At 37.7% G+C, this 26,136-nt stretch overlaps 2 protein-coding genes across 3 annotated transcripts; one reads left to right on the top strand and one right to left on the bottom strand.

The window, feature by feature from the left end:
* Positions 1 to 100: 100 nt before the first annotated feature.
* On the top strand, positions 101 to 16,125 carry LOC137092215 (nuclear cap-binding protein subunit 1). Its single transcript, XM_067456476.1, has 23 exons — positions 101 to 331; positions 1,313 to 1,404; positions 1,498 to 1,598; positions 3,322 to 3,478; positions 3,560 to 3,667; positions 3,742 to 3,863; positions 4,823 to 4,892; positions 7,364 to 7,579; positions 8,152 to 8,249; positions 8,383 to 8,446; positions 8,561 to 8,671; positions 9,514 to 9,578; positions 10,351 to 10,413; positions 10,534 to 10,608; positions 10,726 to 10,829; positions 11,002 to 11,124; positions 12,915 to 13,017; positions 13,206 to 13,299; positions 13,437 to 13,540; positions 13,643 to 13,760; positions 14,940 to 15,083; positions 15,345 to 15,458; positions 15,555 to 16,125. The coding sequence occupies exons 1-23, from the start codon at positions 298 to 300 to the stop codon at positions 15,666 to 15,668; spliced, it is 2,394 nt and encodes a 797-aa protein (XP_067312577.1). The 5' UTR covers positions 101 to 297; the 3' UTR covers positions 15,669 to 16,125.
* Positions 16,126 to 16,418: 293 nt separating this feature from the next.
* slc49a3 (solute carrier family 49 member 3) lies at positions 16,419 to 25,632 on the bottom strand. Of its 2 annotated transcripts, XM_067457118.1 has the most exons (10): positions 25,189 to 25,632; positions 22,387 to 22,545; positions 19,953 to 20,169; positions 19,789 to 19,865; positions 19,558 to 19,695; positions 19,253 to 19,369; positions 18,009 to 18,161; positions 17,780 to 17,937; positions 17,587 to 17,699; positions 16,420 to 17,215 (listed from the first exon to the last, which is right to left on the bottom strand). In XM_067457118.1, the coding sequence occupies exons 1-10, from the start codon at positions 25,348 to 25,350 to the stop codon at positions 17,049 to 17,051; spliced, it is 1,461 nt and encodes a 486-aa protein (XP_067313219.1). In that variant the 5' UTR covers positions 25,351 to 25,632; the 3' UTR covers positions 16,420 to 17,048. The 2 variants fall into 2 exon arrangements, with proteins under 2 accessions (XP_067313218.1, XP_067313219.1); XM_067457117.1 differs by having other exon boundaries at positions 16,419 to 17,215; positions 19,789 to 20,169.
* Positions 25,633 to 26,136: the final 504 nt, after the last annotated feature.

The raw sequence follows: 26,136 nt of genomic DNA, 5'->3' as shown, positions 1-26,136 counted from the left end.
TTGGAAACGAACTGCTCGAAAGAACCGATTTGCGAAAATGAGTCGGACCATAGGAGTCGGACACGACTCGCAACAATACACGTGTTTCCGGTGACGCAGCTGCTAGGCCGGATGTGTTTTCCTTAAATCAAACCGCTTTTATTTTTCTAGTGTGTGGCTAGCTAACGGCTGTTATCTTTCAAAGCTCCGAGCTTTACTCAGCGAAAATCAGTGGACAAATAACAATTTGAAAAAAGTGTATTCTTTGTGTTTCTGTCATATTTTGGCAATAATTTGAATATTAATTTTGAGGTGAAAATGTCCAGGCGAAGGCACAGCGATGAGGGTGATGGTGAGTGTGTTAGCGTGTTAGCATGCACGTTGACAGAGATATGTTGATCTAATTTTCATATTGTGTTTTTGTTTACTGTTATGAATGCTAATACAAGTCTATATGAGCACATATGGCAGCCGAAGGTTACAGTGCTTGGATTATGTAGTGTTTATTTGCATCAACTACATTTGCATTTAGAGAAGCACAAAGTAACCAATTAAATGTTACTTTTTGAGCAGATAGGAAGCTTTCAAATAAACAAAGCTCTTTGAGCTTCATTATAATAAATAAGGAAAAATGCAAATCTCCTTTAAAACGTAGTTAGTAGGATTGGTTGTATTAGGATAATGGAATTTCAAATTCTATTAGAAACTCCATTATTCCTTTGTGATTTTTCCCCCCTTATACTTACCATTCTAATGTACTTAATGTTACTTTTATTACATTTTAAATGTTTATGTTTTACCACACAACCTCATTGTAGTAAAGCATTCCTAATCCTGAACTTCAAAATAGTTGTCATGTCAGTTAGTAAATAAATGGAAATTGCAAGTGTCAGTAAATAAAAGTTACAAATCTTTTTTATGAAATATAGCAGTATTATAAATCATGTATCTATGCTTGTCATTATTATAAATAAAAAAAATCTGGTTAGAGAAAGTAGCAAATACGTCTCAATAGGGCAGAAAAAACTGTCGCAACTTCCGTTTCATGCCAACTTTGACTGATCTGGAGTCTTTTACAGTGATGGAACAAAATATCAACCAAACAATAATAATCAGAAAACAAGTGGCTCTTTATGGATGATCTACAATGGCTGTTAATAGTGTTCGCTTTGCTGAATAAAAAAAAATGTTAGTTCTTCTAACTTATCAATTGCAAAATCTACCTACTTCCTTGTTGGTGGATGATATAACATTTTTTGATATAAGTCACTTTTATAAATGCCTAAAACCTCACTTATAGGATTTATATTCTTACATAACTTTTTCATTCCAGCCGGCGCTCAGCCTCACAAACGGAGGAGGACATCTGAACCCATTGAGATTGAAGATCGCCTGGAGTCGCTGATATGTCGTGTGGGAGAGAAGGTATCATGTCCCAAGAAGTGCTGTTTTAATTGGATTAATTACAATTTACAAAAAAACAACTGATTAATAATTTTTTTCTGTGTTTTCTTCCAGAGTACGTCCTCCTTAGAGAGCAATTTGGAGGGTCTTGCTGGTGTCCTGGAGGCTGATCTCCCCAACTATAAAAGCAAAATCTTGCGCATCTTATGTGCTGTGTAAGTGACCTACTCTTTAAAGGATAGTTAAAACCAAAATTTAAAATTGGCTAGTCGGCTTAAGTGCTCTGCCGTGGTGCTTTAAAGGGTTAGTTTCCCCCAAAAATGAAAATTCTGTCATTAATTACTTAACCTAATGTCGTTTGACCCCCGTAAGACATCTTTGAAACATAAATGAAGATATTTTTGTTGAAATCCGATGGCTTAGAAAGGCCTTTATTGACACCAATGTCATTTCCTCTCTCAAGACTCATAAAAGGCACTGAAGACGTTGTTAAAAAGCCCATCTCACTACAGTGGCTCTACAATCATTTTATAAAGCGACGAGTATTTTTTTGTTGGCAAAAAAAACTAAACCGCTTTTATAGTGATGGGCCAATTTCAAAACAAAGCTTCTAACAGTTATGAATCAGTTTATTAAATCAGCTGTTCGGCTCGCCAGACGTGATTTCAGTGGTTTGACACACAATCCGAAACATGAATCGATACGCTGATTCATAACCGTTCGAAGCTTTGTTTTTAAATGAGCAAATGAGGTTCATTCTCCTGTTACGCAGCACGTTTAAGCAAGAGGTTTGTTCTCGCGCATCATCTCGCTTTCATTTGAGATTCGGTTGATGTCTACTGATCAATGTTTATATTTTAACAAAATCCTAAGTTAAATCCGTTCATCATATAAAGCGATCAATAAAATTGACTGAACAGGTCCATGTGGATTTTTTTTTTTTTGTGCAATCTCTTTATGAACTTTTTGAAACGTCAAAGTGTCAGTTGCATAGCTGTCAAAGGAGGTATGGAAAGCTCTCAAATTTCATCAAAAAGATCTTCATTTGTGTTCTGAAGGTGAGCGAAAGTATTATGAGTTTGGAACGACATGAGGGTGAGAAATGAATGACAAAACTTTCATTTTTTTGGGTGAACTAACGGCCATTTCACACAGCAAGCGTGAGCTTCACGTCAACGTGACTACACCATCACTACAGCGGAGGACGCATGAGAGTATTCAAACTGAAAGCGTTTGTACAGCGTCACAGCAGCAGCTCCAATGCTTCATATAATGCTCACTTATATCATATAAGTAAGTATTGCTTTATAAAGACAAATAGCCTATTTTTGATTTTAGAAGCTGGTAATTTGATATAGTCTTGAAAGTTTGTTGACATGTAGGCTACAACATTTGCATGTAAATGGTAAATGACAAACACAACCAAGAAAACAGCTCCTGATCATGTCGATACTTCGATATGTTTACAATACAGCTAACTTTGTGGGGAAAAATCATAATCCGAACCATACTTTCAGCCAAACAAAATAATTAAAACAAGTTTAAACGGGTCATAGTCATCTACAAATATTTTGTATTCTTAATTTTCTTTTGATGTACTCTAGTTCCTGTTAAAACACACTACACATGCTTCTTGTGTGCGTTTTGAGCACTTTTTGTGTGAAATCCTATTTATTTTGTCCATCATAATTGTGGCTTTACTTTAACTGAGAGTCAGCAGCGCAGCAAAAATAAGCTCTGTGTCGAAACCCTGGCTTTCCTGCTGCTTGCGCGACGCTCCAGCTTAATACGCACGGCAAAAACAAAAATGCGCGCTGCTTACGCGTGTTTCATGTTCGCTTGCGTGTGAAACGGCCATAACCCTTACCCTAAAAATTCTGTATTACCTTTTGCTTGAAAGATTAATCTCACTATGCAGCGGATGTTTGTTTTACACAGTGCAAGGCTTTTGCCAGAGAAGTTGACGGTTTACACAACACTGGTTGGTCTTCTCAATGCTCGCAATTACAACTTTGGAGGAGAGTTTGTGGAGGCCATGATCCGACAACTCAAGGAGACACTAAAATCAAACCTATACACTGAGGCTCTTTACTTGGTATGTGGTTTTTAGCGTTTATAAAAAATAATCACAGCATTTTCATAATTTTAATGGTTTGATTTCCCATGTGCTCTGCAGGTGCGTTTTCTCAGTGATCTGGTGAACTGTCACGTCATCGCGGCTCCGTCCATGGTCGCTATGTTTGAGAACTTTGTCAGTGTCACACAGGAGGAAGACATACCACAGGTAAACGTGACCCCTAGATGCCTTGCAGATCATGTTCATAAATAATTGTAAGGCTTACAGAAGTGTCTTTGCAGGTGCGATCTGACTGGTATGTGTACGTTGTGCTGTCCAGTCTGCCTTGGGTAGGCAAGGAGCTGTACGAGAAGAAGGATGTGGAAATGGATCGCTTGCTTAACCAAATTGAGGGCTATTTAAAGTAGGTTCCTCTCTCAGCTGTATCATTTTTCCCATTTGACATGTAGTAATGGTATAGGTAAAAGATGGCACGAGATGTAATGTTCATGGATAAATAATTTTTATAACCATCAGGATTTGATGTTAAGTTGAAAAAAAAAAAAAATATATATATATATATATATATAAATAAAAAAAATACACATGAACCGCAACATGAAGGGGAATGTTTTCTACCTAAAGGCGTTTTATTTGCCAAATAGGAAACTATCAATTATCAGATGATAGAATTAATGTAGCTGATTACGGACAGGTTTTGATCATGTTGATAATTTAAAAGAAATGTGCATATCAAATGATACAGTAGGTTTTATATGCTTAAAGCTACACTGTGTAACTTGTTTAGTTTATTCTTAGCTAAAAACACACAGTTCTTTCAAAAATATATGTGCTCATTAATGTATATTTACTTCTTTCAAGTTATAAAGTATTCTCTTAAGTTTATAATATGCCATTGAAAATACATATGGGTGAGGGGTTCGAATGCTGGTCGCCATGTTGCCCCTCCATCTTGAAAGTACATTAGCCAAAGAGGGACATACCCAAATTCAAGCTTCGCCTTTCGCGTTTTAACACTCGATGGCATCGTGTCGAATGTGAAGAGGGGGATTGCCATGTAAATCTTGGACTAAATCGGCCACCGTAGGAGCTAAAACAAAATCAAAATTGAGAGGAATAGAAACTATTATTCACTGGATGGTCCTATACCTTTACACCGCTAGATGGGGGAAAATATCACACAGTGTAGCTTTAAAAAAACAAGCATGTTTTTTGTCCCTTTGTAAAGTGCCAGTTTTAATACCATACTAAAGTGTAGCTTAAATAATTTGGTCAATATTAAGAGTTTTGACAGCTAAAATGCGGTTTGTCTCGTAAAAAAGAATTCTGCTGTGAAATGTCATGATCTGGGTTTTGCTACAGGCGGCGTCAGAAGACTCATGTTCCCATGCTGCAAGTGTGGACTGCAGAAAAGCCCCACCCACAGGAAGAGGTGAGTCAGACCACTGGCTTCATCCAGGCCTGCCACCCTAACTAAAAGCACTAACAAAATTTCAGTCACAGTTGTTCTTAACTGGTTTTGCTTTAGGACATTGGACAGCAAGCAGTGACACAACACAATAGAAACCAGTAACCTGTATTTAATGTAATTTTGGTTATTCATGTATTTTGAGGACGGGAACATCCTGCAATCAGTCCATGTTGGCTTCTGTCTAATTTGACTTGCTTCTACAGAGGGACAGATGAATTGGCACTGTAGAGTTTGATTAGATGCACAATTTTTGACATCAGCAAACAAGATGTGGGAAGTGCATTATCTTCTCTCTCTTTTAACAGTAAAAGGAGTGGTTCACTTCAAAATAAAAATTTGCTGATAATTTTCTCACCCCCACATAATTCAAGATGTCATTCTTTCCTCAGTTGAAATGGAATGAAGGTTTTTGAGGAAAACGTTCCAGGATTTTTCTCCATATAGTGGACTTCAATGGAGTACATTGGTTTGAAGGTCCAAATTGCAGTTTCAATGCAGCTTCAAACGGCTTTTTAAAGGAACTGTATGTAAGAACTGTATTTCAATTAATCATGCATTCTTTTGAGTTCCTGCAGTTAAAAGAGAAACTGGTCAGAAGGCATTTTGCTTTAAGGGTCCGTAAGATTGGAATAATTTGCCAGCTGCTCTTCGTTCTATTACCACACTGAAACTGTAAAAATCCTCATTATACTTTTATTTAAATACGTCTTGTATTTGCTACTGATGTGCCATATTATAAATGTTATTAATTTCATTATCTCCATGTTGGGTTTTCCTACTACAGATGAATGTCTATTTTGTATATGTATCAGAAGTATTTATATGCTACATTAATGTTTACCAAATAACTAGTACGAATTGTGTGAAATCTTATAACGGACAGTGACTTAATGTTTATTTAATGTTAAAGAAATCATGTTACCATTAAAAGGTGAGGATTCTGAGGGAACAGGGTTGGGGATGTGTCAAGCAGGACAATTGTTAATCTTTTATTGGGTATGTTTTTTTTGTTGTTGCATAATGTGGGATATATGATGCTCTACAGCTATCTTTGTGCCTCAGGACCCCTCGAAAAAGAGATGGATCATCTCAAGGGGCTATCCTTAAATAAATAAATACAATGGCCCTGATATGTCACTAGACATTAAGGAATCATGTTAATTTCAAATAATTATATCACTGACAACTAGCCTGACAAGCCAGACCCACATCAAGATATTTGGTCTGGAAACTCACCATTGACGGCTCAATCTGAGGGGCCGGATAAACGGTTGTCTTTCAAACTCCCTCTGCACGAAATTGGATAACGCTACAACCAACCAGAGCAACGTGAAGCGGAGCTAGTTGACAGATTAAAATTTCACTGCATCCGGTCGGCAAAACTCCGAACACATCTTCACTTCTTAAGAATGACTTCAGTGCCATTCTTTTCTCAGAGAAAAGCTTAACTCCAAGTCTTCCAGAGTCGCAGCCAAAGCCGATTCGAAAGACCGCCATTCACCAGCTTCTTTGTTTACTAGTACCACGCAAGCGCAACTCTACCGTTATTATGCTACGCCCTGCCCACCGACTCTATACACGATGTAATTGGCCTGGCCAGAGTTTGGTGTTTACAGCTCAGAAATGTATTGAGAGTTGCTAGACGACACTCGCAGCAGATTAGATTTGCTGCCGCTAGGGTGCGTCTAGATCTCTAGGCTAACTGACAACAGTAGTCCGGCCAGGATATTGTCTGATGTACTGATATATTGTACTGATGTTGACATGTTGTGTTTTGGCCTGTAGAGTCACCCTCCACCTATCGACCAATCACGAAGTCAGTAGTGTTTCGACATCTGGGTTGCCAGCTCTGCTCTAGTTACCACAGTTGCAGCTACAAACGTTCCTGCTGATCCTGCAGCCTATCTGACAACCTCGATTCAGGGGGAGAGGGGAGGGGGATACACCGCCCATCAGTCATTTGAAAGTGATTGCAGTACCAGTTTTGGCCACAATCTTACATACACTTCCTTTAACCACAAATATAATCTGTTATGTGCCATGCATTACGACATCATGTTGGAAAAGTCAAATGTTATTCCTTGTCTGGGATCGTGTAGAAACATGTGAAGCTGCTATGAAACTGTAATTTGGAGCTTCAAAGCTTTGTACTCTATTGAAGTCCACTATATGGAGAAAAATCCTTGAATGTTTTCCCTCAAAGACCTTAATTTCTTATCGACTGAAGAAAGACATGAATATCATGTATGATGTGGGGGTGAGTAAATTATAAGCACATTTTAATTCTGGAGTGAACTACCGGTACTACTTTAATGTGCCAAATTATTTTCCTGCTTGTCAGTGACCCTGTCAGAAAAGACTTGCAATCCACCAATTGAGAACCGATGCTTTATCTTTTCACTCAAATAAATTTCCTTCATGTCTCTCTGTAGTATTTGGACTGTCTCTGGGCCCAGGTGCAAAAGCTGAAGAAGGACCGCTGGCAGGAGCGTCACATCCTGAGGCCTTATATTGCATTCGACAGTGTGCTCTGTGAAGCCCTGCAACACAACCTGCCCCCCTTCACCCCACCAGCCCACTCTGACGACGCTGTCTACCCCATGCCTCACGTCGTCTTTCGCATGTTTGACTACACTGATGCCCCAGAGGTACAGTGACGCTTTTACATCCAGTACTGGTAATTTCATAATCAGGGGCCTCATACCTTCAAAACACGAAACCGTGATCATTTAACTTCCATAATATGCTGCATGTCCATGTGAAACAGAATATTAAAGAGAAAGTAATGGGGATTGTTTGGCTATGGTGTATTATTTTTCCACATGTGGCTTTCTGTATATCAGCAAAAATGAGGAATTGATTGAGATTTTTTTTTAAAAGAGGTCTATTATGTTCCAAGGCTGCATTTATTTGATCAAAAATACAGTAAAAAAGTCATATTTTTATTTAATATTATTTGAAAGGTTAATATTTAAAACCCTTTACATTTTAAAATGTAATTTATCCCATTAATGGCAATGCAGACTGTCAAATGATCATTTAGAAATCATTGTAATATGCTGATTTATTGCTCAAGAAATAAAAGCATGTTGCTGACCCCAAACTTTTGAACGGTAATGTATGATTAGTTTTATTGTTTTAAGTTTTTTTATGTTCTTGTTGATGCTGTAGTCTTTAGTTGTATGTGTAAGTGTGTTAAAGTCTGTCTATCTGTTGTCAGGGGCCTGTGATGCCAGGAAGTCATTCAGTCGAGCGCTTTGTGATTGAGGAGAACCTGCACTGCATCATCAAGTCTCACTGGAGGGAGAGGAAGACCTGGTCAGTCATCTGCATATGCGGATACCCTTAGAGTTTGATGGCCTAGTGGGCTGATTTCATTTCTTTGAAACCTAGTCGACATGCTTGACCATCAACTGTTGTTTTTCTCTTTCTTTTTTTATTTCTTTCATAGTGCTGCCCAATTGCTCAGCTACCCTGGAAAAAACAAGATACCCCTTAACTACCATATTGTGGAGGTAAATACAAATGTGATGCTTATCATTTCTTTTTGAAAATTTGGCAAAATATTTGACTTGGATAGGGGAATTGTATTTGTTTTAGTGTGATGCTATATCTGTATCTCTCTCTAGGTGATCTTTGGTGAGTTATTCCAGCTACCCACTCCTCCTCACATCGATGTCATGTACACTGCTTTACTCATTGAGCTCTGCAAACTGCAACCGGGCTCTTTACCACAAGTCGTATCCTTCATATTGACTGAGTCATGTGAATTTGTGTTATTCATTGATTCCTCCTACATATAAAGTGGTGCAGGTTTGACGTTGCTTTGTAGGCCAGTCAGCATCACACTGGTTCCCTCTTTAAAAACCAATAGAATTTTCCCGTAGGATTGTTGATTATCGCAAAAAAACAAGCTCTGCGAACAACAAGAGTTTATTTTTCCCATCAAGATAATTATCACAGATAAACACAACTTTTTTTAATTTTGAAACTTAAATGCAGTTGCCAGAAGTAAAAAATCTAAAGATAGGCTATAAACAAACTACACCATGAATTCAACGTCACTGAGCTTCCATAACTCTTTCAGTTTTTATCTCAACATTTTCCCAGAACACTTGAGTTAGACTTGTTTATAAGAGCACATTATGAGCATAATGAGGCTGTAAAAGCGGACTGAGTTTACTTTTTCAGTGTGATGACGTTTAATCTCCCCGTCAGCCTCTGTATTAGACCCATTTAGACACTTGTTAGCAACCGCCTTTTTCAAGACCCATAAAAGATTTTTTAAAAATCAAGAGTGGGTTAATAGTGATGTGTTTTATGCCGTAGAATAAAACATGAAAGTGTCTTGAGCTTGTGTTTACCACAGACCTAATTTCAGTTTAAACATAATCCCATTCTAAAAACCCTTTGACTTTCGGGACAATGGAACCAGAAGTGCTAAAATGCGAACTATTCTGCGTTTTGGCCTACAAAGTGATGTCATACCTGCACCACTCTATTGTGCCACAGCTCTGACAGGAAGATCCATGTTTATACTTGTTCCTGCTCTTGTAGTTTTCTTTAACCTCCTGTTATTCAGCTCGCTCAAGCCACAGAAATGATGTACATGAGGCTGGACACAATGAACACAACCTGTATAGACCGGTGGGGATAGATGGCTAAATTGTTGATTACATTGGTTGAAATAATAGCAAGAAGTAATGTTACCCAGCTGAAAGTCTAAAACTAGTTTAAGTAATCCTCATTAACTTTTATTACAGTAAAAATCAGTTTTAGTAACATTCAGGGGGCTTTCACACTGGGGGCCTTTGCTGCGATCCGAGTGTGATTATTTCCGTCGGCCCACACAGTGTTGGTCTGGTTTCACATTCACTTGATTCTGTCAGACCCTTGTGCATTCACATTCATCTTGCGTCATCATAAATGTGCATAGTGCATGAAAGAAAACAGAACACGTGTCAATATTATGTTGGTTTTAAAAAATAAAAAGGGTGCTATTGTTCGCAGCAGAGTGAATGACCATACTACTACTAGCCATCTACTGCTTTGCATTAAGGTGGCTTTCTGCAGACATTCTGCACAATTACACTGTAGCTTTTATCAAAGCTAAATCCCTTACATGTGTTTTATTAAACTAATAATGTTAACATCAGCTAAATTGCATGCAGAGGCAAAGTGTGCTCCCGAGTCCCAATTCACATTCACACAAATTGCTCCACGGTTTTATTGCAACTGAACTGAAACCATCTCTTACAAGTAGTCCACATGGCAGCATTAACATATAATTTTTTCACGCAAACTGCGCTTTATGAACTAAACTGCCAGTGTGAAAGCATCCTCACATTGACTTGAGAGAGTGCTGAAAATCTTCAAAGCTATTGTCTCTTTAATGTTTCTCGAATGTTCTGCTTTTCAGACTCATTAACTGGTTCTCGCATCATCTGAGTAACTTCCAGTTCCGATGGAGCTGGGATGACTGGTGAGGATGAGCCGTTTACTTCTGGGAATCATGTTGATCTGATTCTCTTATATTTGGACAAGCTGTGTTCATCGTCTCTGTGTGACACTGTATTTATGTATTGAACTCTGATGTTTTCAGGGCTGACTGCTTGACCCAAGACCTTGAAAAGCCCAAACCCAAGTTTGTTAAAGAGGTTTTGGAAAAGTGTATGAGGTAAATTTCACATCTTTTCATTCAGTTGCATTGCAGCTTTTTATAATAGCTGCTCAGACCCAGTTAAGACATGATGTGCTGTTTATTAACAATGAGCCTTGTTTTATAAACCTGCAGGTTGTCGTACCATCAGCGGATAGTGGACATTGTTCCTGCAAGCTTCTCTGCCCTGATCCCTGCTGACCCTGTGTGCTTCTATAAATATGTAGAGGAGAATAGCAGTATGTTCAGATGCACAAACACATCCGCGATGTAATGCATGTATACATGTTTGCACTGAAACTAAATCATGACAACCAGCAAGTTTTACTATGATTTTATTTTGTAATATTATAGTATAAATGTGATATTGCTGTATAATGTTACATGTTTGTCTTTTAATTTCTGTTTTAGGTTCATTACCAGGATTTCCTGTGGCAACTACAGTGAGTAATGCCATCAAAAACCGGGCGTCTAATGAGGAGATTCTTATTGTTCTAAAAGACGTCCCTAATCCCAACCAGGATGATGATGATGGTGGGTCTGTCTTTTGATTTAGTGCATAAGTCACTTGTCTTGTATCATTAGTTTAGGGCTATGAGTTTATATTTTAAAAGGTTACATAGTTAATATTTACATAATGCCTTATTGTCGCGGATGGAGGGGCAGTATGATTTATTTTTAAATAAATTAATTGGGGATGTCCTGAACCGATCTCAAGGATTGGTATTGGGCTGATTTAATCAGATTAATACAGATTAGAATTTTTTGTACTGATCTTTATTGGCGATCCTGAGCCCAATCCTATTTGTCAGCTGTCACACAGGTGTTGTGCAGTAGATGGCAGTGTGCACCTTCAAGTAACATTAAAAGATTGTGTTGTGCTGTGTTTGAAATTGCCCCATTACCTACATTACTTCAGTAATATAGTTGAATTGAAAGAGTGAATTCGGAAATTGAGTGTGGCAGAAGGGCTGTTGCTTCTGTGTAGTTTGTACTTGCACTTTAATAATTAATAATAACGTCACAATTATTTGAAACTTGACAAACTGTCAGCTCTAGTAGTAAGATGAAAATATTTATAACTCTTTTATTGATGGAAACGGTTTAAATTTAAAATCTTAAGAATTTCTAGATATTTTAAAAAGCGCACTACTATCACAGTGCATTATAGGTATTCTCTAGCTGTTGCGCATACAACGGTTGTACACTTGTTAATTTGTGGATTGTGGGATTGAATGAGTGCACTCGATAACGTTCAAGACAGTTTCGAAAACCACTACAAATAGCTGTCCTCTCAAATCGTGCCCTCCTAAGATATAGGGGGTGGTTTCGGACATTGCCAGTGTGTGAAGTGCAAGATCAAATGTGGTCTGTTCTAGCATGTCACACGCAAGTTCAAGTGTCCGTGTTCTTCTGTAACGAATCACTCGAACGTAATTTTTTTTCTTAATCTAAGGTGTTGTTACCATAACTCTTTGTGTCTTGCTTCGGACTTGACTGACAGACATTCTGACACCGCAACCTTAATGCTTTCTAAGCTTATCTCTAATGGTTTTTTTATATATATATTTTTGCAATTATTCTGCTTATTGTATATATATATATATATATATATATATATATATATATATATATATATATATATATATATATATATATATATATATATATATATATCTCCATGATGTTTATTTCAGTAGTCCCATATTAATAATTGACCAAACAGGCTGTCTACAATGTCATATATAAAATAGACCTATAAGTATAGTTACTGTATCGTTCCATTGGGTCTGTGCCCCTGAGGAGCTCTACATAGTTTTTTAATCATTTGCATGTAGCTAGTGTGCACCAAACATTAGGAAAATATAAGTATCGGATCAGGACTTGGTATCGGCAGATACTCAATATTCAATGACACAAAAACCAGGATATACTTTTATTTAGCAAGGAGGAAACATTAAACTGATCAAAAGTGACAGTAAAGACATTTTACAATGTTACAAAAGATTTAAAATAAGTAAATGCTGTTTTTTTTTTGTTTTTTTTTACACCTCCTATTCAAAGAATCCTAAAGTATCAACATTGATAAATGTGGCCTTGGAGAGCATAAGAGATTTATTTTAAAAGCATTCAAAAACATACTAACTTTATTAGAAAGTAATTTCATTATACTTCGAACTTGGCAATGTGTGCTATGAGTAGAGCTGGCATTTTACATAGGTTGTTCCTCCTTTGTATGCTTGCTTTGGATAAGTGTCATGTAAGTGAATAAATGTAAATGTGTTGTGTTCTGTATCTAACCACACTTCTCGCCCTATGTCCAGATGAGGGCGATGGCTTCAACCCTCTAAAGATTGAAGTGTTCCTGCAGACACTGCTCCATTTGGCTGCAAAGTCCTTCAGTCACTCCTTCAGTGCCCTGGCCAAGTGAGTAACTCCTGCCAAACCCCACACAAGCCTGTCACCGGCTGCCTCTGTGTTCCCTCTCCTTCTGCTCACAAAAGGCGCCTGTAATTGCTAAAAGCAAAGATCATTAAGAATGTATCAAAGCTTGTAAAATGCTCAGGTGTTTTCTTCTAGTAAAAAACGATGAGCACGTTTCTTTTCTCCCTCAGGTTTCATGAGGTTCTTAAGGCCCTCACAGACTGTGATGAGGGAAAACTGCACATCCTCCGGGTTCTGTACGAATTCTGGAAGAACCACCCTGTGGTAGGACTTTATATATATATATATATATATATATATATATATATATATATATATATATATATATAATATTTTTTTTGTCTTATTGCATGTCATTCATGGTGTCTGTGGAAGCTCGTATTGTAAACATAATCTTTCAGATGATCGCTGTGTTGGTGGACAAGTTTATTCGGACCCAGATCGTGGACTGTGCGGCCGTGGCCAATTGGGTGTTCTCTCCTGAAATGGCTCACGAATTCACCAGGTATACCTCAGAGCACACACAGACACACTTACACACATGTACACACAGTACATGTGCAGGTGAGGTGACTGCAGCTGTAACTGATTCATTGGGTGTATGCAGGTTTTATGTGTGGGAGATTCTTCATTCAACCATCCGGAAGATGAACAAACATGTGCAAAAGATTCAGAAAGAGCTGGATGAGGCAAAAGAAAAGCTGGAGAAGCAACAGAACAAAAAGGTAGAAGAGAAACTTCTTTTGCACTGCCAAGATATGTGCATGTGGGCTTTGCAATTCTGATCTTTAGGACTGACTGTACTCACTGTGACTTTTTTAAGGGTTTAAGTTGCATCATTTGTTTTGGCAGGGCAGTTAATATCCGAATTGTCTACATTGCTTTATTAATACCATTGGGGTTGGCCTAATGCCAACATACCTTCTCATCCATCAATTGAGAACTGTTAGCGAGAATACACAAGACAAAAAACTGGAAATTTGGCTTCTGCTCATTTCGGTCACAGTGTTGAATTCATTAAGTGAGATTTATTTTATACATGCTACCTAGAGTCCCTGACACTACTATCCCAAAACTACTTCCAGTCAGACTGTCCTTTGCCTTGTCTAATAATCGTAGAAATCTAATCTAATAAACGTAGCCATATACGTTATCATTATATAATGTCGAACTAAAGTGAACCTTTAGAGTTTCACATTCAAAGTCGTGTAACGGGAACCACTGACAGTGAAGAGTAAAAACTATTTGCATGTGCTCACACTTATGTATTCTTCTGAACATCAGAACACAATGATCAAATTCACATTGATGGATCTTCCGTCTGTTCTCGAATGTATATTTCTGCAGGCGCGTGTGAACTAATTAACTTTGTCTAAGAAAAGGCATTCTATGTCATCTAATGCTCTTGTTCTTAAATTTCCTGAGAAACCGTTTCATATGATTGAGTGCGTGCAGGAGACTGAACAAATAATTCTGATTAGCAAAACAATTTAAAAAGTTGTCACATTGTTTAAGTGTTTGAACAAAAGCGACTCAAGAGTGGTTCATTTGTGAATGGGATATAAAAAGAGAATATATTTCTAATGAATTTTGTTTTTGTTTTCATTAGAAATAAACTCGAGTTAAAGTCAAAGTACCCACTGCTCTGAAATCTAATTTAATGAAATAATTTGATGGAGAGTGAAAAATAAATGTACCTTCTAAGGGAAATGTTTACAAAATCATTCTGCACCATCATTTATAAAATATTTATATATTTTATAACATTTTGTTGTAAGAAGTGAATATGAGTACGTGTTGATTCTTTTAAAAGCTATGCTTTGTATCTGATCAATGCTCACTAGTTACAGAGTCACTGGAGTCGAGTGTGTTCCGTTGATCTGAGGAGGGTTTGTTTTCTGTAGCAGCGGGATAGCGGTGATGAAGAGGAGATGGAGAAGAACAGTGAGGATGAGGAGGGTCAGTTGGAGGAACAGATCGAGAGGCTGCAGGAGAAAGTCGAGTCGGCCCAGAGTGAACAGAAGAACCTTTTCCTTGTTATTTTCCAGGTGCGCCCATGACAATTCACATGCATTTCACCTTTAAAATTTTTTTTTTTATATATATAATACAGCTGCAAAAGATATGTCCGTGGTAATGGCACGGATAAACTCTTTTTACACCTTATTCCTTTTTGTGAGGAGAGAATAAACATTACGTTCTTTTCATGTCTTTCTCTCTTAGTTTGCCTTGTTTCATTATTATAATGGAAGAGACCGTGCCTGGAGCTAAGAGATGACAACAACTTTATCTCTCTCTCTCTCTTTCAGCGCTTCATTATGTTACTGACAGAGCACCTGGTTCGCTGTGAAACGAGCGGCATAGACATCAACACCACCTGGTACAAGAACTGCATCGAGAGGCTGCAGCAGATCTTCCTCATGGTAGTCCTGATCAATATGCTTGCTGATCTATATTGTGCTTTGTTGGTCATATAACCACACTTATTAATTGTCTTCAATCTTCATTGTCACCCGCAGCATCATGTGATCATCCAGCAGTATATGGGCACCCTAGAGAACCTGCTGTTCACCGCTGAGCTCGACCATCACATCCTGGCTGTTTATCAGCAGTTCTGTGCTCTTCAGCTCTGAGATCCCACAATGCATCACTTCAGACTGTCACACCTGCCTGGTTATGAGGCATTTCAAGGTTTAGCGACATCCATCAGCCATTGGAGACGGCTTTCTTTAGTAGTGATATTGGGAAATGTCAGACCTATTTGGGGGCCCTTGATATGTTTCTGTAGTGTTTCTTTTTTGTTTATCATTTTTTAACCCATTGTCATTGGCTCTGTGGTAAGTGTAGATCTTTTTAAAAAGCCCAGCGTTTAGAAATCCATGATGAAGTGCAACCATGGTATGAAACTACTCGGCTGTGTTTTTATGCATTTTATGTAATTTCGATTGAAAAATGGTTGTCGAGATGGATTACAAGTGATTCTGCATTATTAATGATTTGCCTCTGTAAAGCAGATTGAGGTATTTTGCCACTGTAATGCCATGGTTTGGACGATGAAAAGTCTTCCTCCTTTTTTTTCTTTTTTTTTTTTTTACAAAAATACACACAAAAAAAAAACAGCCCTGCTTATGTCTTGTTCTTGCATGCATCTCACCATAGTTTGTGGATTAGAAAGTAGAGGTTAGAATTTTACAAAAGCAAAACCATGTCAAATCAATGATGTTTGGTTGTTCTTAGTGTGAAAAGAAAAAGCTTTTAACATCATTGTGGACTAACGTTTACTTGTTTTTGGGATGACTGACAATTGTTTTGTGATCTGTTCATACAATTAAGATCAAATATATTGCGTGAACAATAACACTTCCAAAAACAATATTCTGGATTGTATAAAATTAATTTTATTACATACAAACAAAAAATAGCAAATGCTTTGGTCAAATAGACATTTGTCATACCATAGAGTTATTTGAGAAACAAAACTTGCAGTGAAGGAGATAAACTGTATAGTGGGCCATTAAATCGTACAAAATGTTTTGACCACACAAATTGAGTATTGCATAAATCTGCAATTTTGTGCAACAATAGCATAGCTATAAATAGAAATATTACTCAAACCCAGAAGTCAGTCCTATGGACATTTTATTGCACTCTAATATCTCTAACTTCATAAAATAACTAATTGCCTTAATTACTATCTTTAAACTTACAGTTAGACCTCTTTCTGTACCCTTTAATACTATAAAAACATTCATACATAAATTAAAATTGCATAAATTATTTGCTATTGGTTAAAAGTTTGTACCCTTTATCTATTCTGTTTCTGTAAAGGAAACGAATGTTTTTGTGTTAAATGAGGATTGATGTAACAATGGTGGTTGAGATAGTCCCACTTCTGAGTGAAACAAACTTGTTTAAGGCACATATTTTCAGTGTTAATGAGGTAAAAGTCTTTTTAAAGTGTGCGTAAACACTGTCATCAGTGGTTTCTTTGCCTGTCAGATAAGCCCGTCTCTTTATGCATCAGTGCTGTTTGCCCAGGTGTCTCCTCCTGTTGACTGGTCTGTCACTGTCTTTGGTGAGGCTGCGGCTTCCGCACGGAGTCTCCGGTAATCCGTGTGGAAAAAGCCAACAAAGCAGCAGGTGCCCAGAGCACACAGGCCTGCCATCACCAGCACTGGCACTATCAATGTGTGTTTGTGTGTGAGTGTGCAAATAGGAGAAAGAGCAAGAGAGAGAAACAAATGAATGTTTGGAGCTCGGCCCAACTCTATCATTAACTCATCAAGCGACCAGGAAAAGCCGGAAGGCTGGATTCATTTGGACACGTTCCCATTTTAAATGTTTTCACTAGTACCCACGCAGGATTCAGATTAGCTGGGAAGATGAAGTGAAAACGGTGCACTAACCCATGACACTAGACTTGCAAAGCATAGTGGGAGTCATGACACTGTGTAGGGAGGAAATTGAGCGCCATTGGAATACTGCCACTGCACGGCATGCTATCTTTCAGTGAACAGTATGTGATTAATTTCAAACAAGTGCAACACTCACCTGTCCAGCTTAAATTGGCATCCGCTCCAGTTGCACACACAGATACTGAAGAATCTTCTATTGGCGTGGCCAGAGCTTGAAGCAGCAGCAAATAGAGGGCGGCCTGAATTTGTCTGATTTAACATCACATTAAACACATGAGTTCAGTCTATAAAAAGTTAAAAGGCTTTAGGCACACAAAAAAAAAAGTTACCCAGATACGAAGATCAATCCAGAGGATGTTGCTTCACCCACAGGGTACGAGCATTCAACTCCGAGCTCCATGGCGATGGGATATACAGAGTACCCAAACAAACCAAACCACGTACATACTGCACCGATGATGAACTTCTGCTCACTTAACTGGGAAACCTGATGGACAGCAGGACGACATCTCAGCTCAAGCACTCGTTAACAACACTGAGATCATTCACTATACTCACCACAGCAAAAACAGAGCAGCCCACAGACGTCAGACACATGTTTATTTTAGTGACTTCTGTAAAGTTCTTGGTCTTATCCACATACAGGCCCAGTAGAAAGGCACCCAGAACACCGAAAACAATGGAAACTGCACCGCACAGTCCTGCAAAATCCTGTCACGTTAAAAATACAGAGATAAAATTATAAATTTGACTCGACAAAGCTAACACTAATAACATTCTATGTATGTATGTATGTATCTATCCATCCATCCATCCATTTTTTACAGAGAGTGAATGTTTCAGTGCACTGGATGGATTTTGTGATTGAGACAGCTCCTATAATGGCAGACTCCCTGATCAGCAGTGTTGGGGAGTTACTTTGAAAGGTAATGCAATACAATATTGCGTTACTCCCTTAAAAAGTAACTAATTGCGTTACTTAGTTACTTTTTAAGAAAACTAATGCGTTACATTACTTTTGTTTTCCTTTTTTCGACTGGGCTAGGCTTGTTTTTTATATTTAAAAAAGTTATATTTTTGAGCAAATGTAAAGACACTTTTACACCAAAAGTAGATAATAACCCTCAGGTAACACTTATTCCCCAACAAAAACATAAAAGTATTTTTTTGCATGCGGTTTAACTGAATCATTAAAGGTCAGATGCAAGTACATCGGTCAATAAAGTGAGGTTAAATGCATACAAATATTTGATTTATTTAACATATTTAATTATTGGAGGTTTGCATAGTATTCTGATTTTGCATTTCACATATTTTATTAATTTTGAGGAATACTGAATAGTTTTTTTGGTGCAAATGAGATTAGTGAATGCACGCTCACATTTAGCCTAGAACTACAATAACTCATGTTCTACAAAACGACTCCACACTTACCATTTATCTCAGCATTGCGATAAGAGAGCTGTCAGTCAATAAATGGGAAAACGAAGTAACTTGCGTTACTTATTTGAAAAAGTAACTCAGATATTTTGTTGTACATTTCAAAAGTAATGCATTACTTTACTAGTTACTTGAAAAGGTAATCTGATTACGTAACTCGAGTTACTTGTAATGAGTGCTGATCAGTGCCCTGACTACACTGAACTAAGCTGAGGCGTGTGTTTTTAAAATGTTTTTAAACTTTTAACGTTTTAAAAATTATATTTTAGTTATTCAGAATATCATGGCACAGGCTGGTTTTATAGTTTGAGGTAAACTTGTGGGTTTTTGTGTTGGCAATAATCCTGTGTTGAGGTTCTTACATTTGAGTAGCCCTTAACACAAAGTATCTGCTCCAGCAAGGTGGAAAAGCAAGTGAATATTCCTATTCCCGAACCAAAACACACCAGCAGGACCATATATGCTTTGTTCGTCAGTAGCTGTAAATAAAAGTGACATAATACAGTGAATCTCAGACAGCCATACAAAATGACAGGACACTAAAAGCCACCATTAATCAGAGGCTGTTTCATGCATTTATAAAAAATGCTAATTAGTCATAAAGTAAAGAGTTGTTGTGAGATCTGTATGCCATGTCAGTTTGTTCAGAAGTATGTATGTGTAGTACCAGTTTCACCCCCTGTAGAAAAGGTTCAGAGCTGGAGGTCACCACGCTGGCGGAGGGGGGTGTCGGGGGAACGCGTTCACGGATCCCCACTGTTGCTAGGAAACAGGCTACGGTGGCAGGTATAGCATATATAAAGAGCTACAACCCAGACAGAGACGACGGGACTGTTAGAGATCATACAAGAATTGCAATTTGTTTGTGACCAAGTTCTGACTTAAGTTCTGGCCTTACCAGCATAAAAAAATTATTGGTGTAACTAATTATCATGGGAGAGAAGATATTCGCAAAGAGCAACCCAACAGTATTTGCTGGAAAACAAAAGAGAAGAATCTTACTATTCTGCATACATAGAAATAAATACCATATAAAACATGAGTTGTAGGTGAATAGGTTACCCATGGAAGCCATCATGTTAGCTGTGGCCCTCTGGTGATCAGGGAACCAGAGAGCTGCCAGCTTGGTGGGGGCAAAAATGACCAAAGGCTGGGCGAAGGCACACAGCGACTGGCCGCCCATGACCATAGGGAACACGGCCCGCTCTGGGATGCAGCTCAGCACGCCAACGAAACGCAGGACACTGCCCAACATGTTGAGCCATGACCCCATGATTAGCTGCATTTCAGAAGACAGGAAGAAAGAAAAGTGGACCTTTTTTTTCACATCACACACCACAATCTGTCATTTTTCTTATGAACATTTTCACCAGAGCTTCTTTCCCATCACATCCCAATGATGTATTGTGTTGGATAACTTTAGTGGAAATGATGTTTTAAACAGCATGATAATTAATAATAATAAATGTTATAGATAAATAAATAGGTATGAACGTACGCTTGAAGGCGTAAAGACCTATTCATAATTTAATGCTATAATATGATATATTTATAATTCCACTTATTTTCCCCACTTCATTTATGCGTTTTGTTTATCCACTACTGTCCGTTAAAGTCCCCATGAAATCCCCATGAAGTTTCTTTTGGCTATTTGTATGAATATGTTAGCCTTACTGTTATCAATAAGCTAGAGTACTCCAAAATAACGACAACATTTGCATTTCGAAGATACAAGCATTTAAAACTTAGTTACAATTATTTTTATGACATCACTCAGCACTTCAGCTTCTCATAAGATTTTCTGTCCAATCAAATGCTTTCTAGAATCTGAAGCGTCCTGCTTCCTTCATTACAAATATACACAGAAGCTGCGGCTAAAATCGGTCATTTGTTCACACATTTACTATTTTCTATACGGCGTATCTGGGTGCTTTTCATTGGGGCGAATGACGTCCGGTTTTTCGTTAGTGTTACGCGAGCTGCCGCAGCACACACACAACCTGCTCAGGTCCAAAGACACAATAGCAGATCATATGCACTCTATGCAGACCTCAAAACGTCTGACCCATTTGAATTCTGGACAGAATACTGTATTTTAAAGCGATTTGAGGAGATTAGAGGAAACTGCGACTTTACTGGCTTCAACATCTCTGGCCAAGCAGTGACATAAACGAAATGCTATTGGCTATTTTTTTGAAGAGCAGGGGCTGTTCAATATGTCCCACCCTGTCTTCCTGTTTCAGTGAAAATGACATCAACAAATTGAATAATGCTGCACATTTCAAACCTTTAACGGTACTAAAGAAACAACTGCACTGAGGTAGCCACTGGGTGGCAGTCAACATCAGTGAATCTGATCACGCAAAGACAAACATTACATACAAAGGTTTCGCACTTCAAGAAAAAAAGTGGCATCGTTAAGTTTGAAGGTATGTTTAAAAACAAAATATTTTGTACAAATTCATTTTAATTTAATGAAAAACTACACTCACCTAAAAGATTATTAGGAACACGACACCTGTTCAATTTCTCATTAATGCAATTATCTAATCAACCAATCACATGGCAGTTGCTTCAATGCATTTAAGGGTGTGGTCCTGGTCAAGACAATCTCCTGAACTCCAAACTGAATGTCAGAATGGGAAAGAAAGGTGATTTAAGCAATTTTGAGCGTGGCATGGTTGTTGGTGCCAGACAGGCCGGTCTGAGTATTTCACAATCTGCTCAGTTACTGGGATTTTCACACACAACCATTTCCAGGGTTTACAAAGAATGTTGTGAAAAGGGAAAAACATCCAGTATGCGGCAGTCCTGTGGGCGAAAATGCCTTGTTGATGCTAGAGGCCAGAGGAGAATGGGCCGACTGATTCAAGCTGAAAGAAGAGCAACTTTGACTGAAATAACCACTCCTTACAACTGAGGTATGCAGCAAAGCATTTGTGAGGCAAATGCCTTGAAGCATTTGTGAACTATTTGTGTATATACACTATTACCGGTATATGACCTTCACTTTAACCTTCTTGTTTTTTAATGGCATGGTGTCCCACTACAGTAATAGGCCCAACCAAAATTTCTGCCAAAATACCACAGATTCTACAATTATATTTTATAGAACTGTGATATTAGTCCATGCGGCCAAAAAAAGAGATGCATTAATGATTTACTATTTACTTTTACAGTAGGAACAATAAATGTAATAATGTTATTTTTGGCAAAAAAAATATATGTAGTCCTTTTCTAGATTCTGCACCATTGACTCCCATAGTACTTTTTTCCTCCATACAATGGAAGTCAATGGTGCCCATCAACTGTTTGGCTACCCATATTCTTCTAAATATCTTCTTTTGTGTTGAGCAAAAGAAAGATATTCATAGAGGTTCAGAACAATTTGAGGGCGAGTGAATGATAACAAAATTTTCATTTTTGGGTGAACTATCGCTTCAACTAGATTTGCTTTATATTGCCTTATAGTAAAAAGCAAAATGACTCTGTATACCGAGAAGCGCAGTCCCAGTGTGTCCAGCACCCATGTTGTGATAAAACTGAAGAAAATGGCAACTAGAACATAGACTAGCGACAGCCAGTTGACCAGATTTAGAGAGACTTGCAGATACTGTGCGGTCTGGTCGGCCACGGGTGCAAAGGTCAGCCATGCCTGTGGAGAAATTGAACACAATCAAAATAAATGTATAGCTGCATTGTGTACATTGAGTTATACAGATGCATAGTTCACAACATATAAGACAATACTTTATTTCTGTTGCTGTTGGCCGAATTGATAAAATGAAAAAAAGTTCATGAGATCGGCTTGATCATATGACACAAAGTCTCAGTTCAACATTTAACTGCTGAAGTTGCAAAAAAAAAAAAAAAAAAACAGAAGCCACAGGTCAGAAGGGCCCCTCACATGAGCTAAATGTGACAAACACTGTGAATGAGCAGCAGGGGTAAAACTGCACTGAGAAATTAAACGAGTTCAGAATATGGGGTTTTAACTATTAAAAATTAAAAAAGATTAGATTACATTTAGGATTATTTTCATTGAGTAAATGTATAGTGGAGCAAGTGAAAATTAATGTTTCTTGTTTTTATAGAATTTTGTAGTATTTATATGATTTATCCATCGACATCATTAAAAAAAAAAATCTTTTAATCAAAATCTTTTCCCCTCCCTCTTGCAGTGACATCTCTTCTCTGATGATGTGTTTACTGGAGCGACCTGGAACAACTGGAACAACCTGTGACTCACATGACATCACAGCAATAGCAAACCACAACCATCCAATCAAAATCAAGTCCTGCCCTACAGTTTTCTGGTTTGAGAAGCCACTTCACTCAGATATACTCAGATATGCAACATCTGTTTCATGCTGACTTTAACACCCATTGTACGTAACAACCATGAAAAGCATTATTTGCAGTGTTTCTGATTGTTCATTTACACTGTTGCACACAAAATCCTTTTTTTTTTTTTTTGCTTTCAAGAATACTATATGTATGCAGCAGCGTGACAGATGGCAGTCAGCTGATCCTGTGCACAATACAGTCGTTTCATGCACCACTGCACAACTTATTGGGATGCTGATTCACATTAATTAAAATGCATAGATGCTGCTTTCGCAGTCAGTGTGGAAATCCATTGTGCACTTTGTGTAACATGAGATGCTTTCCTAAAACGAACAGCATGCCATTGCTGATCGTACTTTAAAATTCCTTCTTAACACATGCATGGGACCACAATCCTGAACCACATCTACAGGTTTAGGCTGTTATCAGATTTCCTCAAGATTGTAATCTTTAAATAAGCCCAGAATTACACCATCTGCTAAGCTTTAACACAGTGTGCCAAGACAAGATGTACATTTCTCGTATTTCAGATGAACAGCTTTGGACGTCTTGCCTTGTAACACATGTACAATGGTGTCCGTGCAAATGACAAGTCCCACTGGAGCCACGAGTGCGTAATTAAGATTGACAAGCCCCTTTCTGGCACACGCCCTCTTCAGAGATAATAGCCTCAGGGGGACGTATCCATGTCCTGCTACAGCTGGACTATTAGGAAGACCCTGTTATGACCCTGTAGACTGAAGCCCCTAGTGGAGCGTGTGAACATTTCCTAAATCACTGGATGCATGGGGCGAGTTGAGTGGCAACAGCCATAATAATTCAGTTGAGATGTTTTTATTGAATTTACAACATGATATGCAGACCAAATAGTAATTCTGTGACTGTCAGTTTTTGCATATAGCCTACCTATGATTGAACATGAGCCTAAAAATGCCCATATGTTTTAGTTTACAGCTGTGAACCATGATTTGCTTGATATTGCAATTCAGGGGCAGGTGGCTTTCATGGGACATTCTCAGTGGAAACATTTTTTCGACAAAAATGTGGCTATGCATATGGAAGAAAAATACTAAATGTGTATCGTTGTTATATGAATAGACTAGGTGAAAGAAAAAAGACAAACTAAAGGCCACAAAACCTAAATTATAATTTCATTGGATGTTTAAAGTTAACCCATTTTGCAATCCTGGCTGAAGGGCTTTGAAGGCGGGGTTTCGTGACGTCAGGAAAAAGTAAACGAAAGTTGTTGTAGCCAATTCAGATTTATTTTATCTCTTTAGTCTAGAGCTATTCGCATGTTCCTTTGGCATATAGTATTTCTACTACTAAAAAAGATGACGAAGGCAATCAAAGCTTTTGGAACAACGTGCAACGAATCGATTAATCATGTAGCCTACATATTTTACATGCCTACATGCAGCCTACAAGACCAGAGATATAAAAACAGTATACTGTTTTAATATCATTAAATATTAAATACACTATACACTATTCATTAAATCTAAGACTATTACTCCAGGTCTATATGTTTGTTTATTAGGCCTATAGCCATAATTTACAAGTGGTTTACATCATTATCATTATAATCATCAGCTTTTGGAACCACATTTTGGTTTGTAGTTATTACTTAACTTGTTTATTTTATATTAACTTAATATTTCTAATTATTTATAGTTTTCTTTCTTGCGAAATCAAAGAAAATTGTTTGCTTCCAAGGTGTCAAGACTCAGGTTTAAGGAATGTTTTGAAATGGTACAAATATTGTTATTGGTAATTATTATTCAATTTTTACTACAATCAATTAAACCTAACCTTAATTATACCATGAATGTGCTAACTGAATTTCCACACACTTTAAAATCTATAGATTTTAAAGTGTGTGTTCTGTTAGCACATTCATGGTATAAGGGTAGGTGGGCTACTTTGTAAATAAATGGCTATAACATCCTACCATTGCGTTAGAACAGTTTAGCAGGCAAAGTACAAATAGGATGAACCATCTCCTTTTGTAAACTTTGAACTCGGCCGCACCGTTTCTTCCGTCCAGGTGAGACCGAACATCTTCACTCGAACTCCCGATGAGCGCTGCAGTCTCCGCGCTTCCATCATCCATGACGACGAACCGAAACCTCAACCAGATCACATTAAAATGATTTTCAAAACTCTTCAAAATCCCAACGTCCTGAGCGGTGTATCCATTTGGTCCAAAAACAGTTGTCAATAGTCTGCACAAATCACAAAACTTCACCAGGTTTTATTTCCAAGTTCCCTGATGATAAACTCCTTACATTCAATCAGGGTAGTGCATCCTAAAGTAAGAATATTGTTATGGTTTTGGTTTCGCATAAGCCGGCGAATGAGAGTTGTTAGGCGGCTTCAACATTACAACATCCAATCCCCAATCACATCACCACTCCCTTCAACCCGTGACTCACTGTCATAGCGCCGGTCGGGTTCATGAAGCTCCAGTCGTTATCTGTCAGAAATGTGTGGGATTGAGGAAAAGTGGGCTTTAAACCGGTTTTAAACGTTTAACCAACACAAACTGATTCTAAGAAATACGTCATCATTAAATCTAAGACTATTACTCCAGGTCTATATGTTTGTTTATTAGGCCTAGCCATAATTTACAAGTGGTTTGCATCATTATCATTATCATCAGCAGCTTTTGGAACCACATTTTGGTTTGTAGTTATTACTTAACTTGTTTATTTTATATTAACTTAATATTTCTAATAAATTATAGTTTTTTTCTTTCTTTCTTGCGAAATCAAAGAAAATTGTTTGCTTCCAATGTGTCAAGACTCACGTTTAAGGAATGTTTTGAAATGGTACAAATATTGTTATTGGTAATTATAATTATTTAATTAGGCTATAATTCAGTTTTAACTACAATTAA

This window comes from Pseudorasbora parva, chromosome 11 (genome assembly GCF_024679245.1).
Source record: "Pseudorasbora parva isolate DD20220531a chromosome 11, ASM2467924v1, whole genome shotgun sequence".
Lineage (NCBI taxonomy): Eukaryota > Metazoa > Chordata > Actinopteri > Cypriniformes > Gobionidae > Pseudorasbora > Pseudorasbora parva.
This window is presented reverse-complemented; position numbering and strand designations above follow the sequence as displayed.

What these genes read in the sequence shown, in the direction of transcription:
- LOC137092215 (XM_067456476.1), top strand. Translation starts at nt 298, where the DNA reads ATGTCCAGGCGAAGGCACAGCGATGAGGGTGATG. An exon ending in ACACTGAGGCTCTTTACTTG is followed by an intron (nt 3,479 to 3,559) that starts GTATGTGGTTTT and finishes TGTGCTCTGCAG; the next exon opens with GTGCGTTTTCTCAGTGATCT. An exon ending in TCTGGAAGAACCACCCTGTG is followed by an intron (nt 13,300 to 13,436) that starts GTAGGACTTTAT and finishes ATAATCTTTCAG; the next exon opens with ATGATCGCTGTGTTGGTGGA.
- slc49a3 (XM_067457117.1), bottom strand. Translation starts at nt 25,350, where the DNA reads ATGGATGATGGAAGCGCGGAGACTGCAGCGCTCATCGGGAGTTCGAGT. An exon ending in GCTGCTCTGTTTTTGCTGTG is followed by an intron (nt 17,938 to 18,008) that starts GTGAGTATAGTG and finishes GCTGTCCATCAG; the next exon opens with GTTTCCCAGTTAAGTGAGCA. An exon ending in GGATTGATCTTCGTATCTGG is followed by an intron (nt 17,700 to 17,779) that starts GTAACTTTTTTT and finishes ATGTTAAATCAG; the next exon opens with ACAAATTCAGGCCGCCCTCT.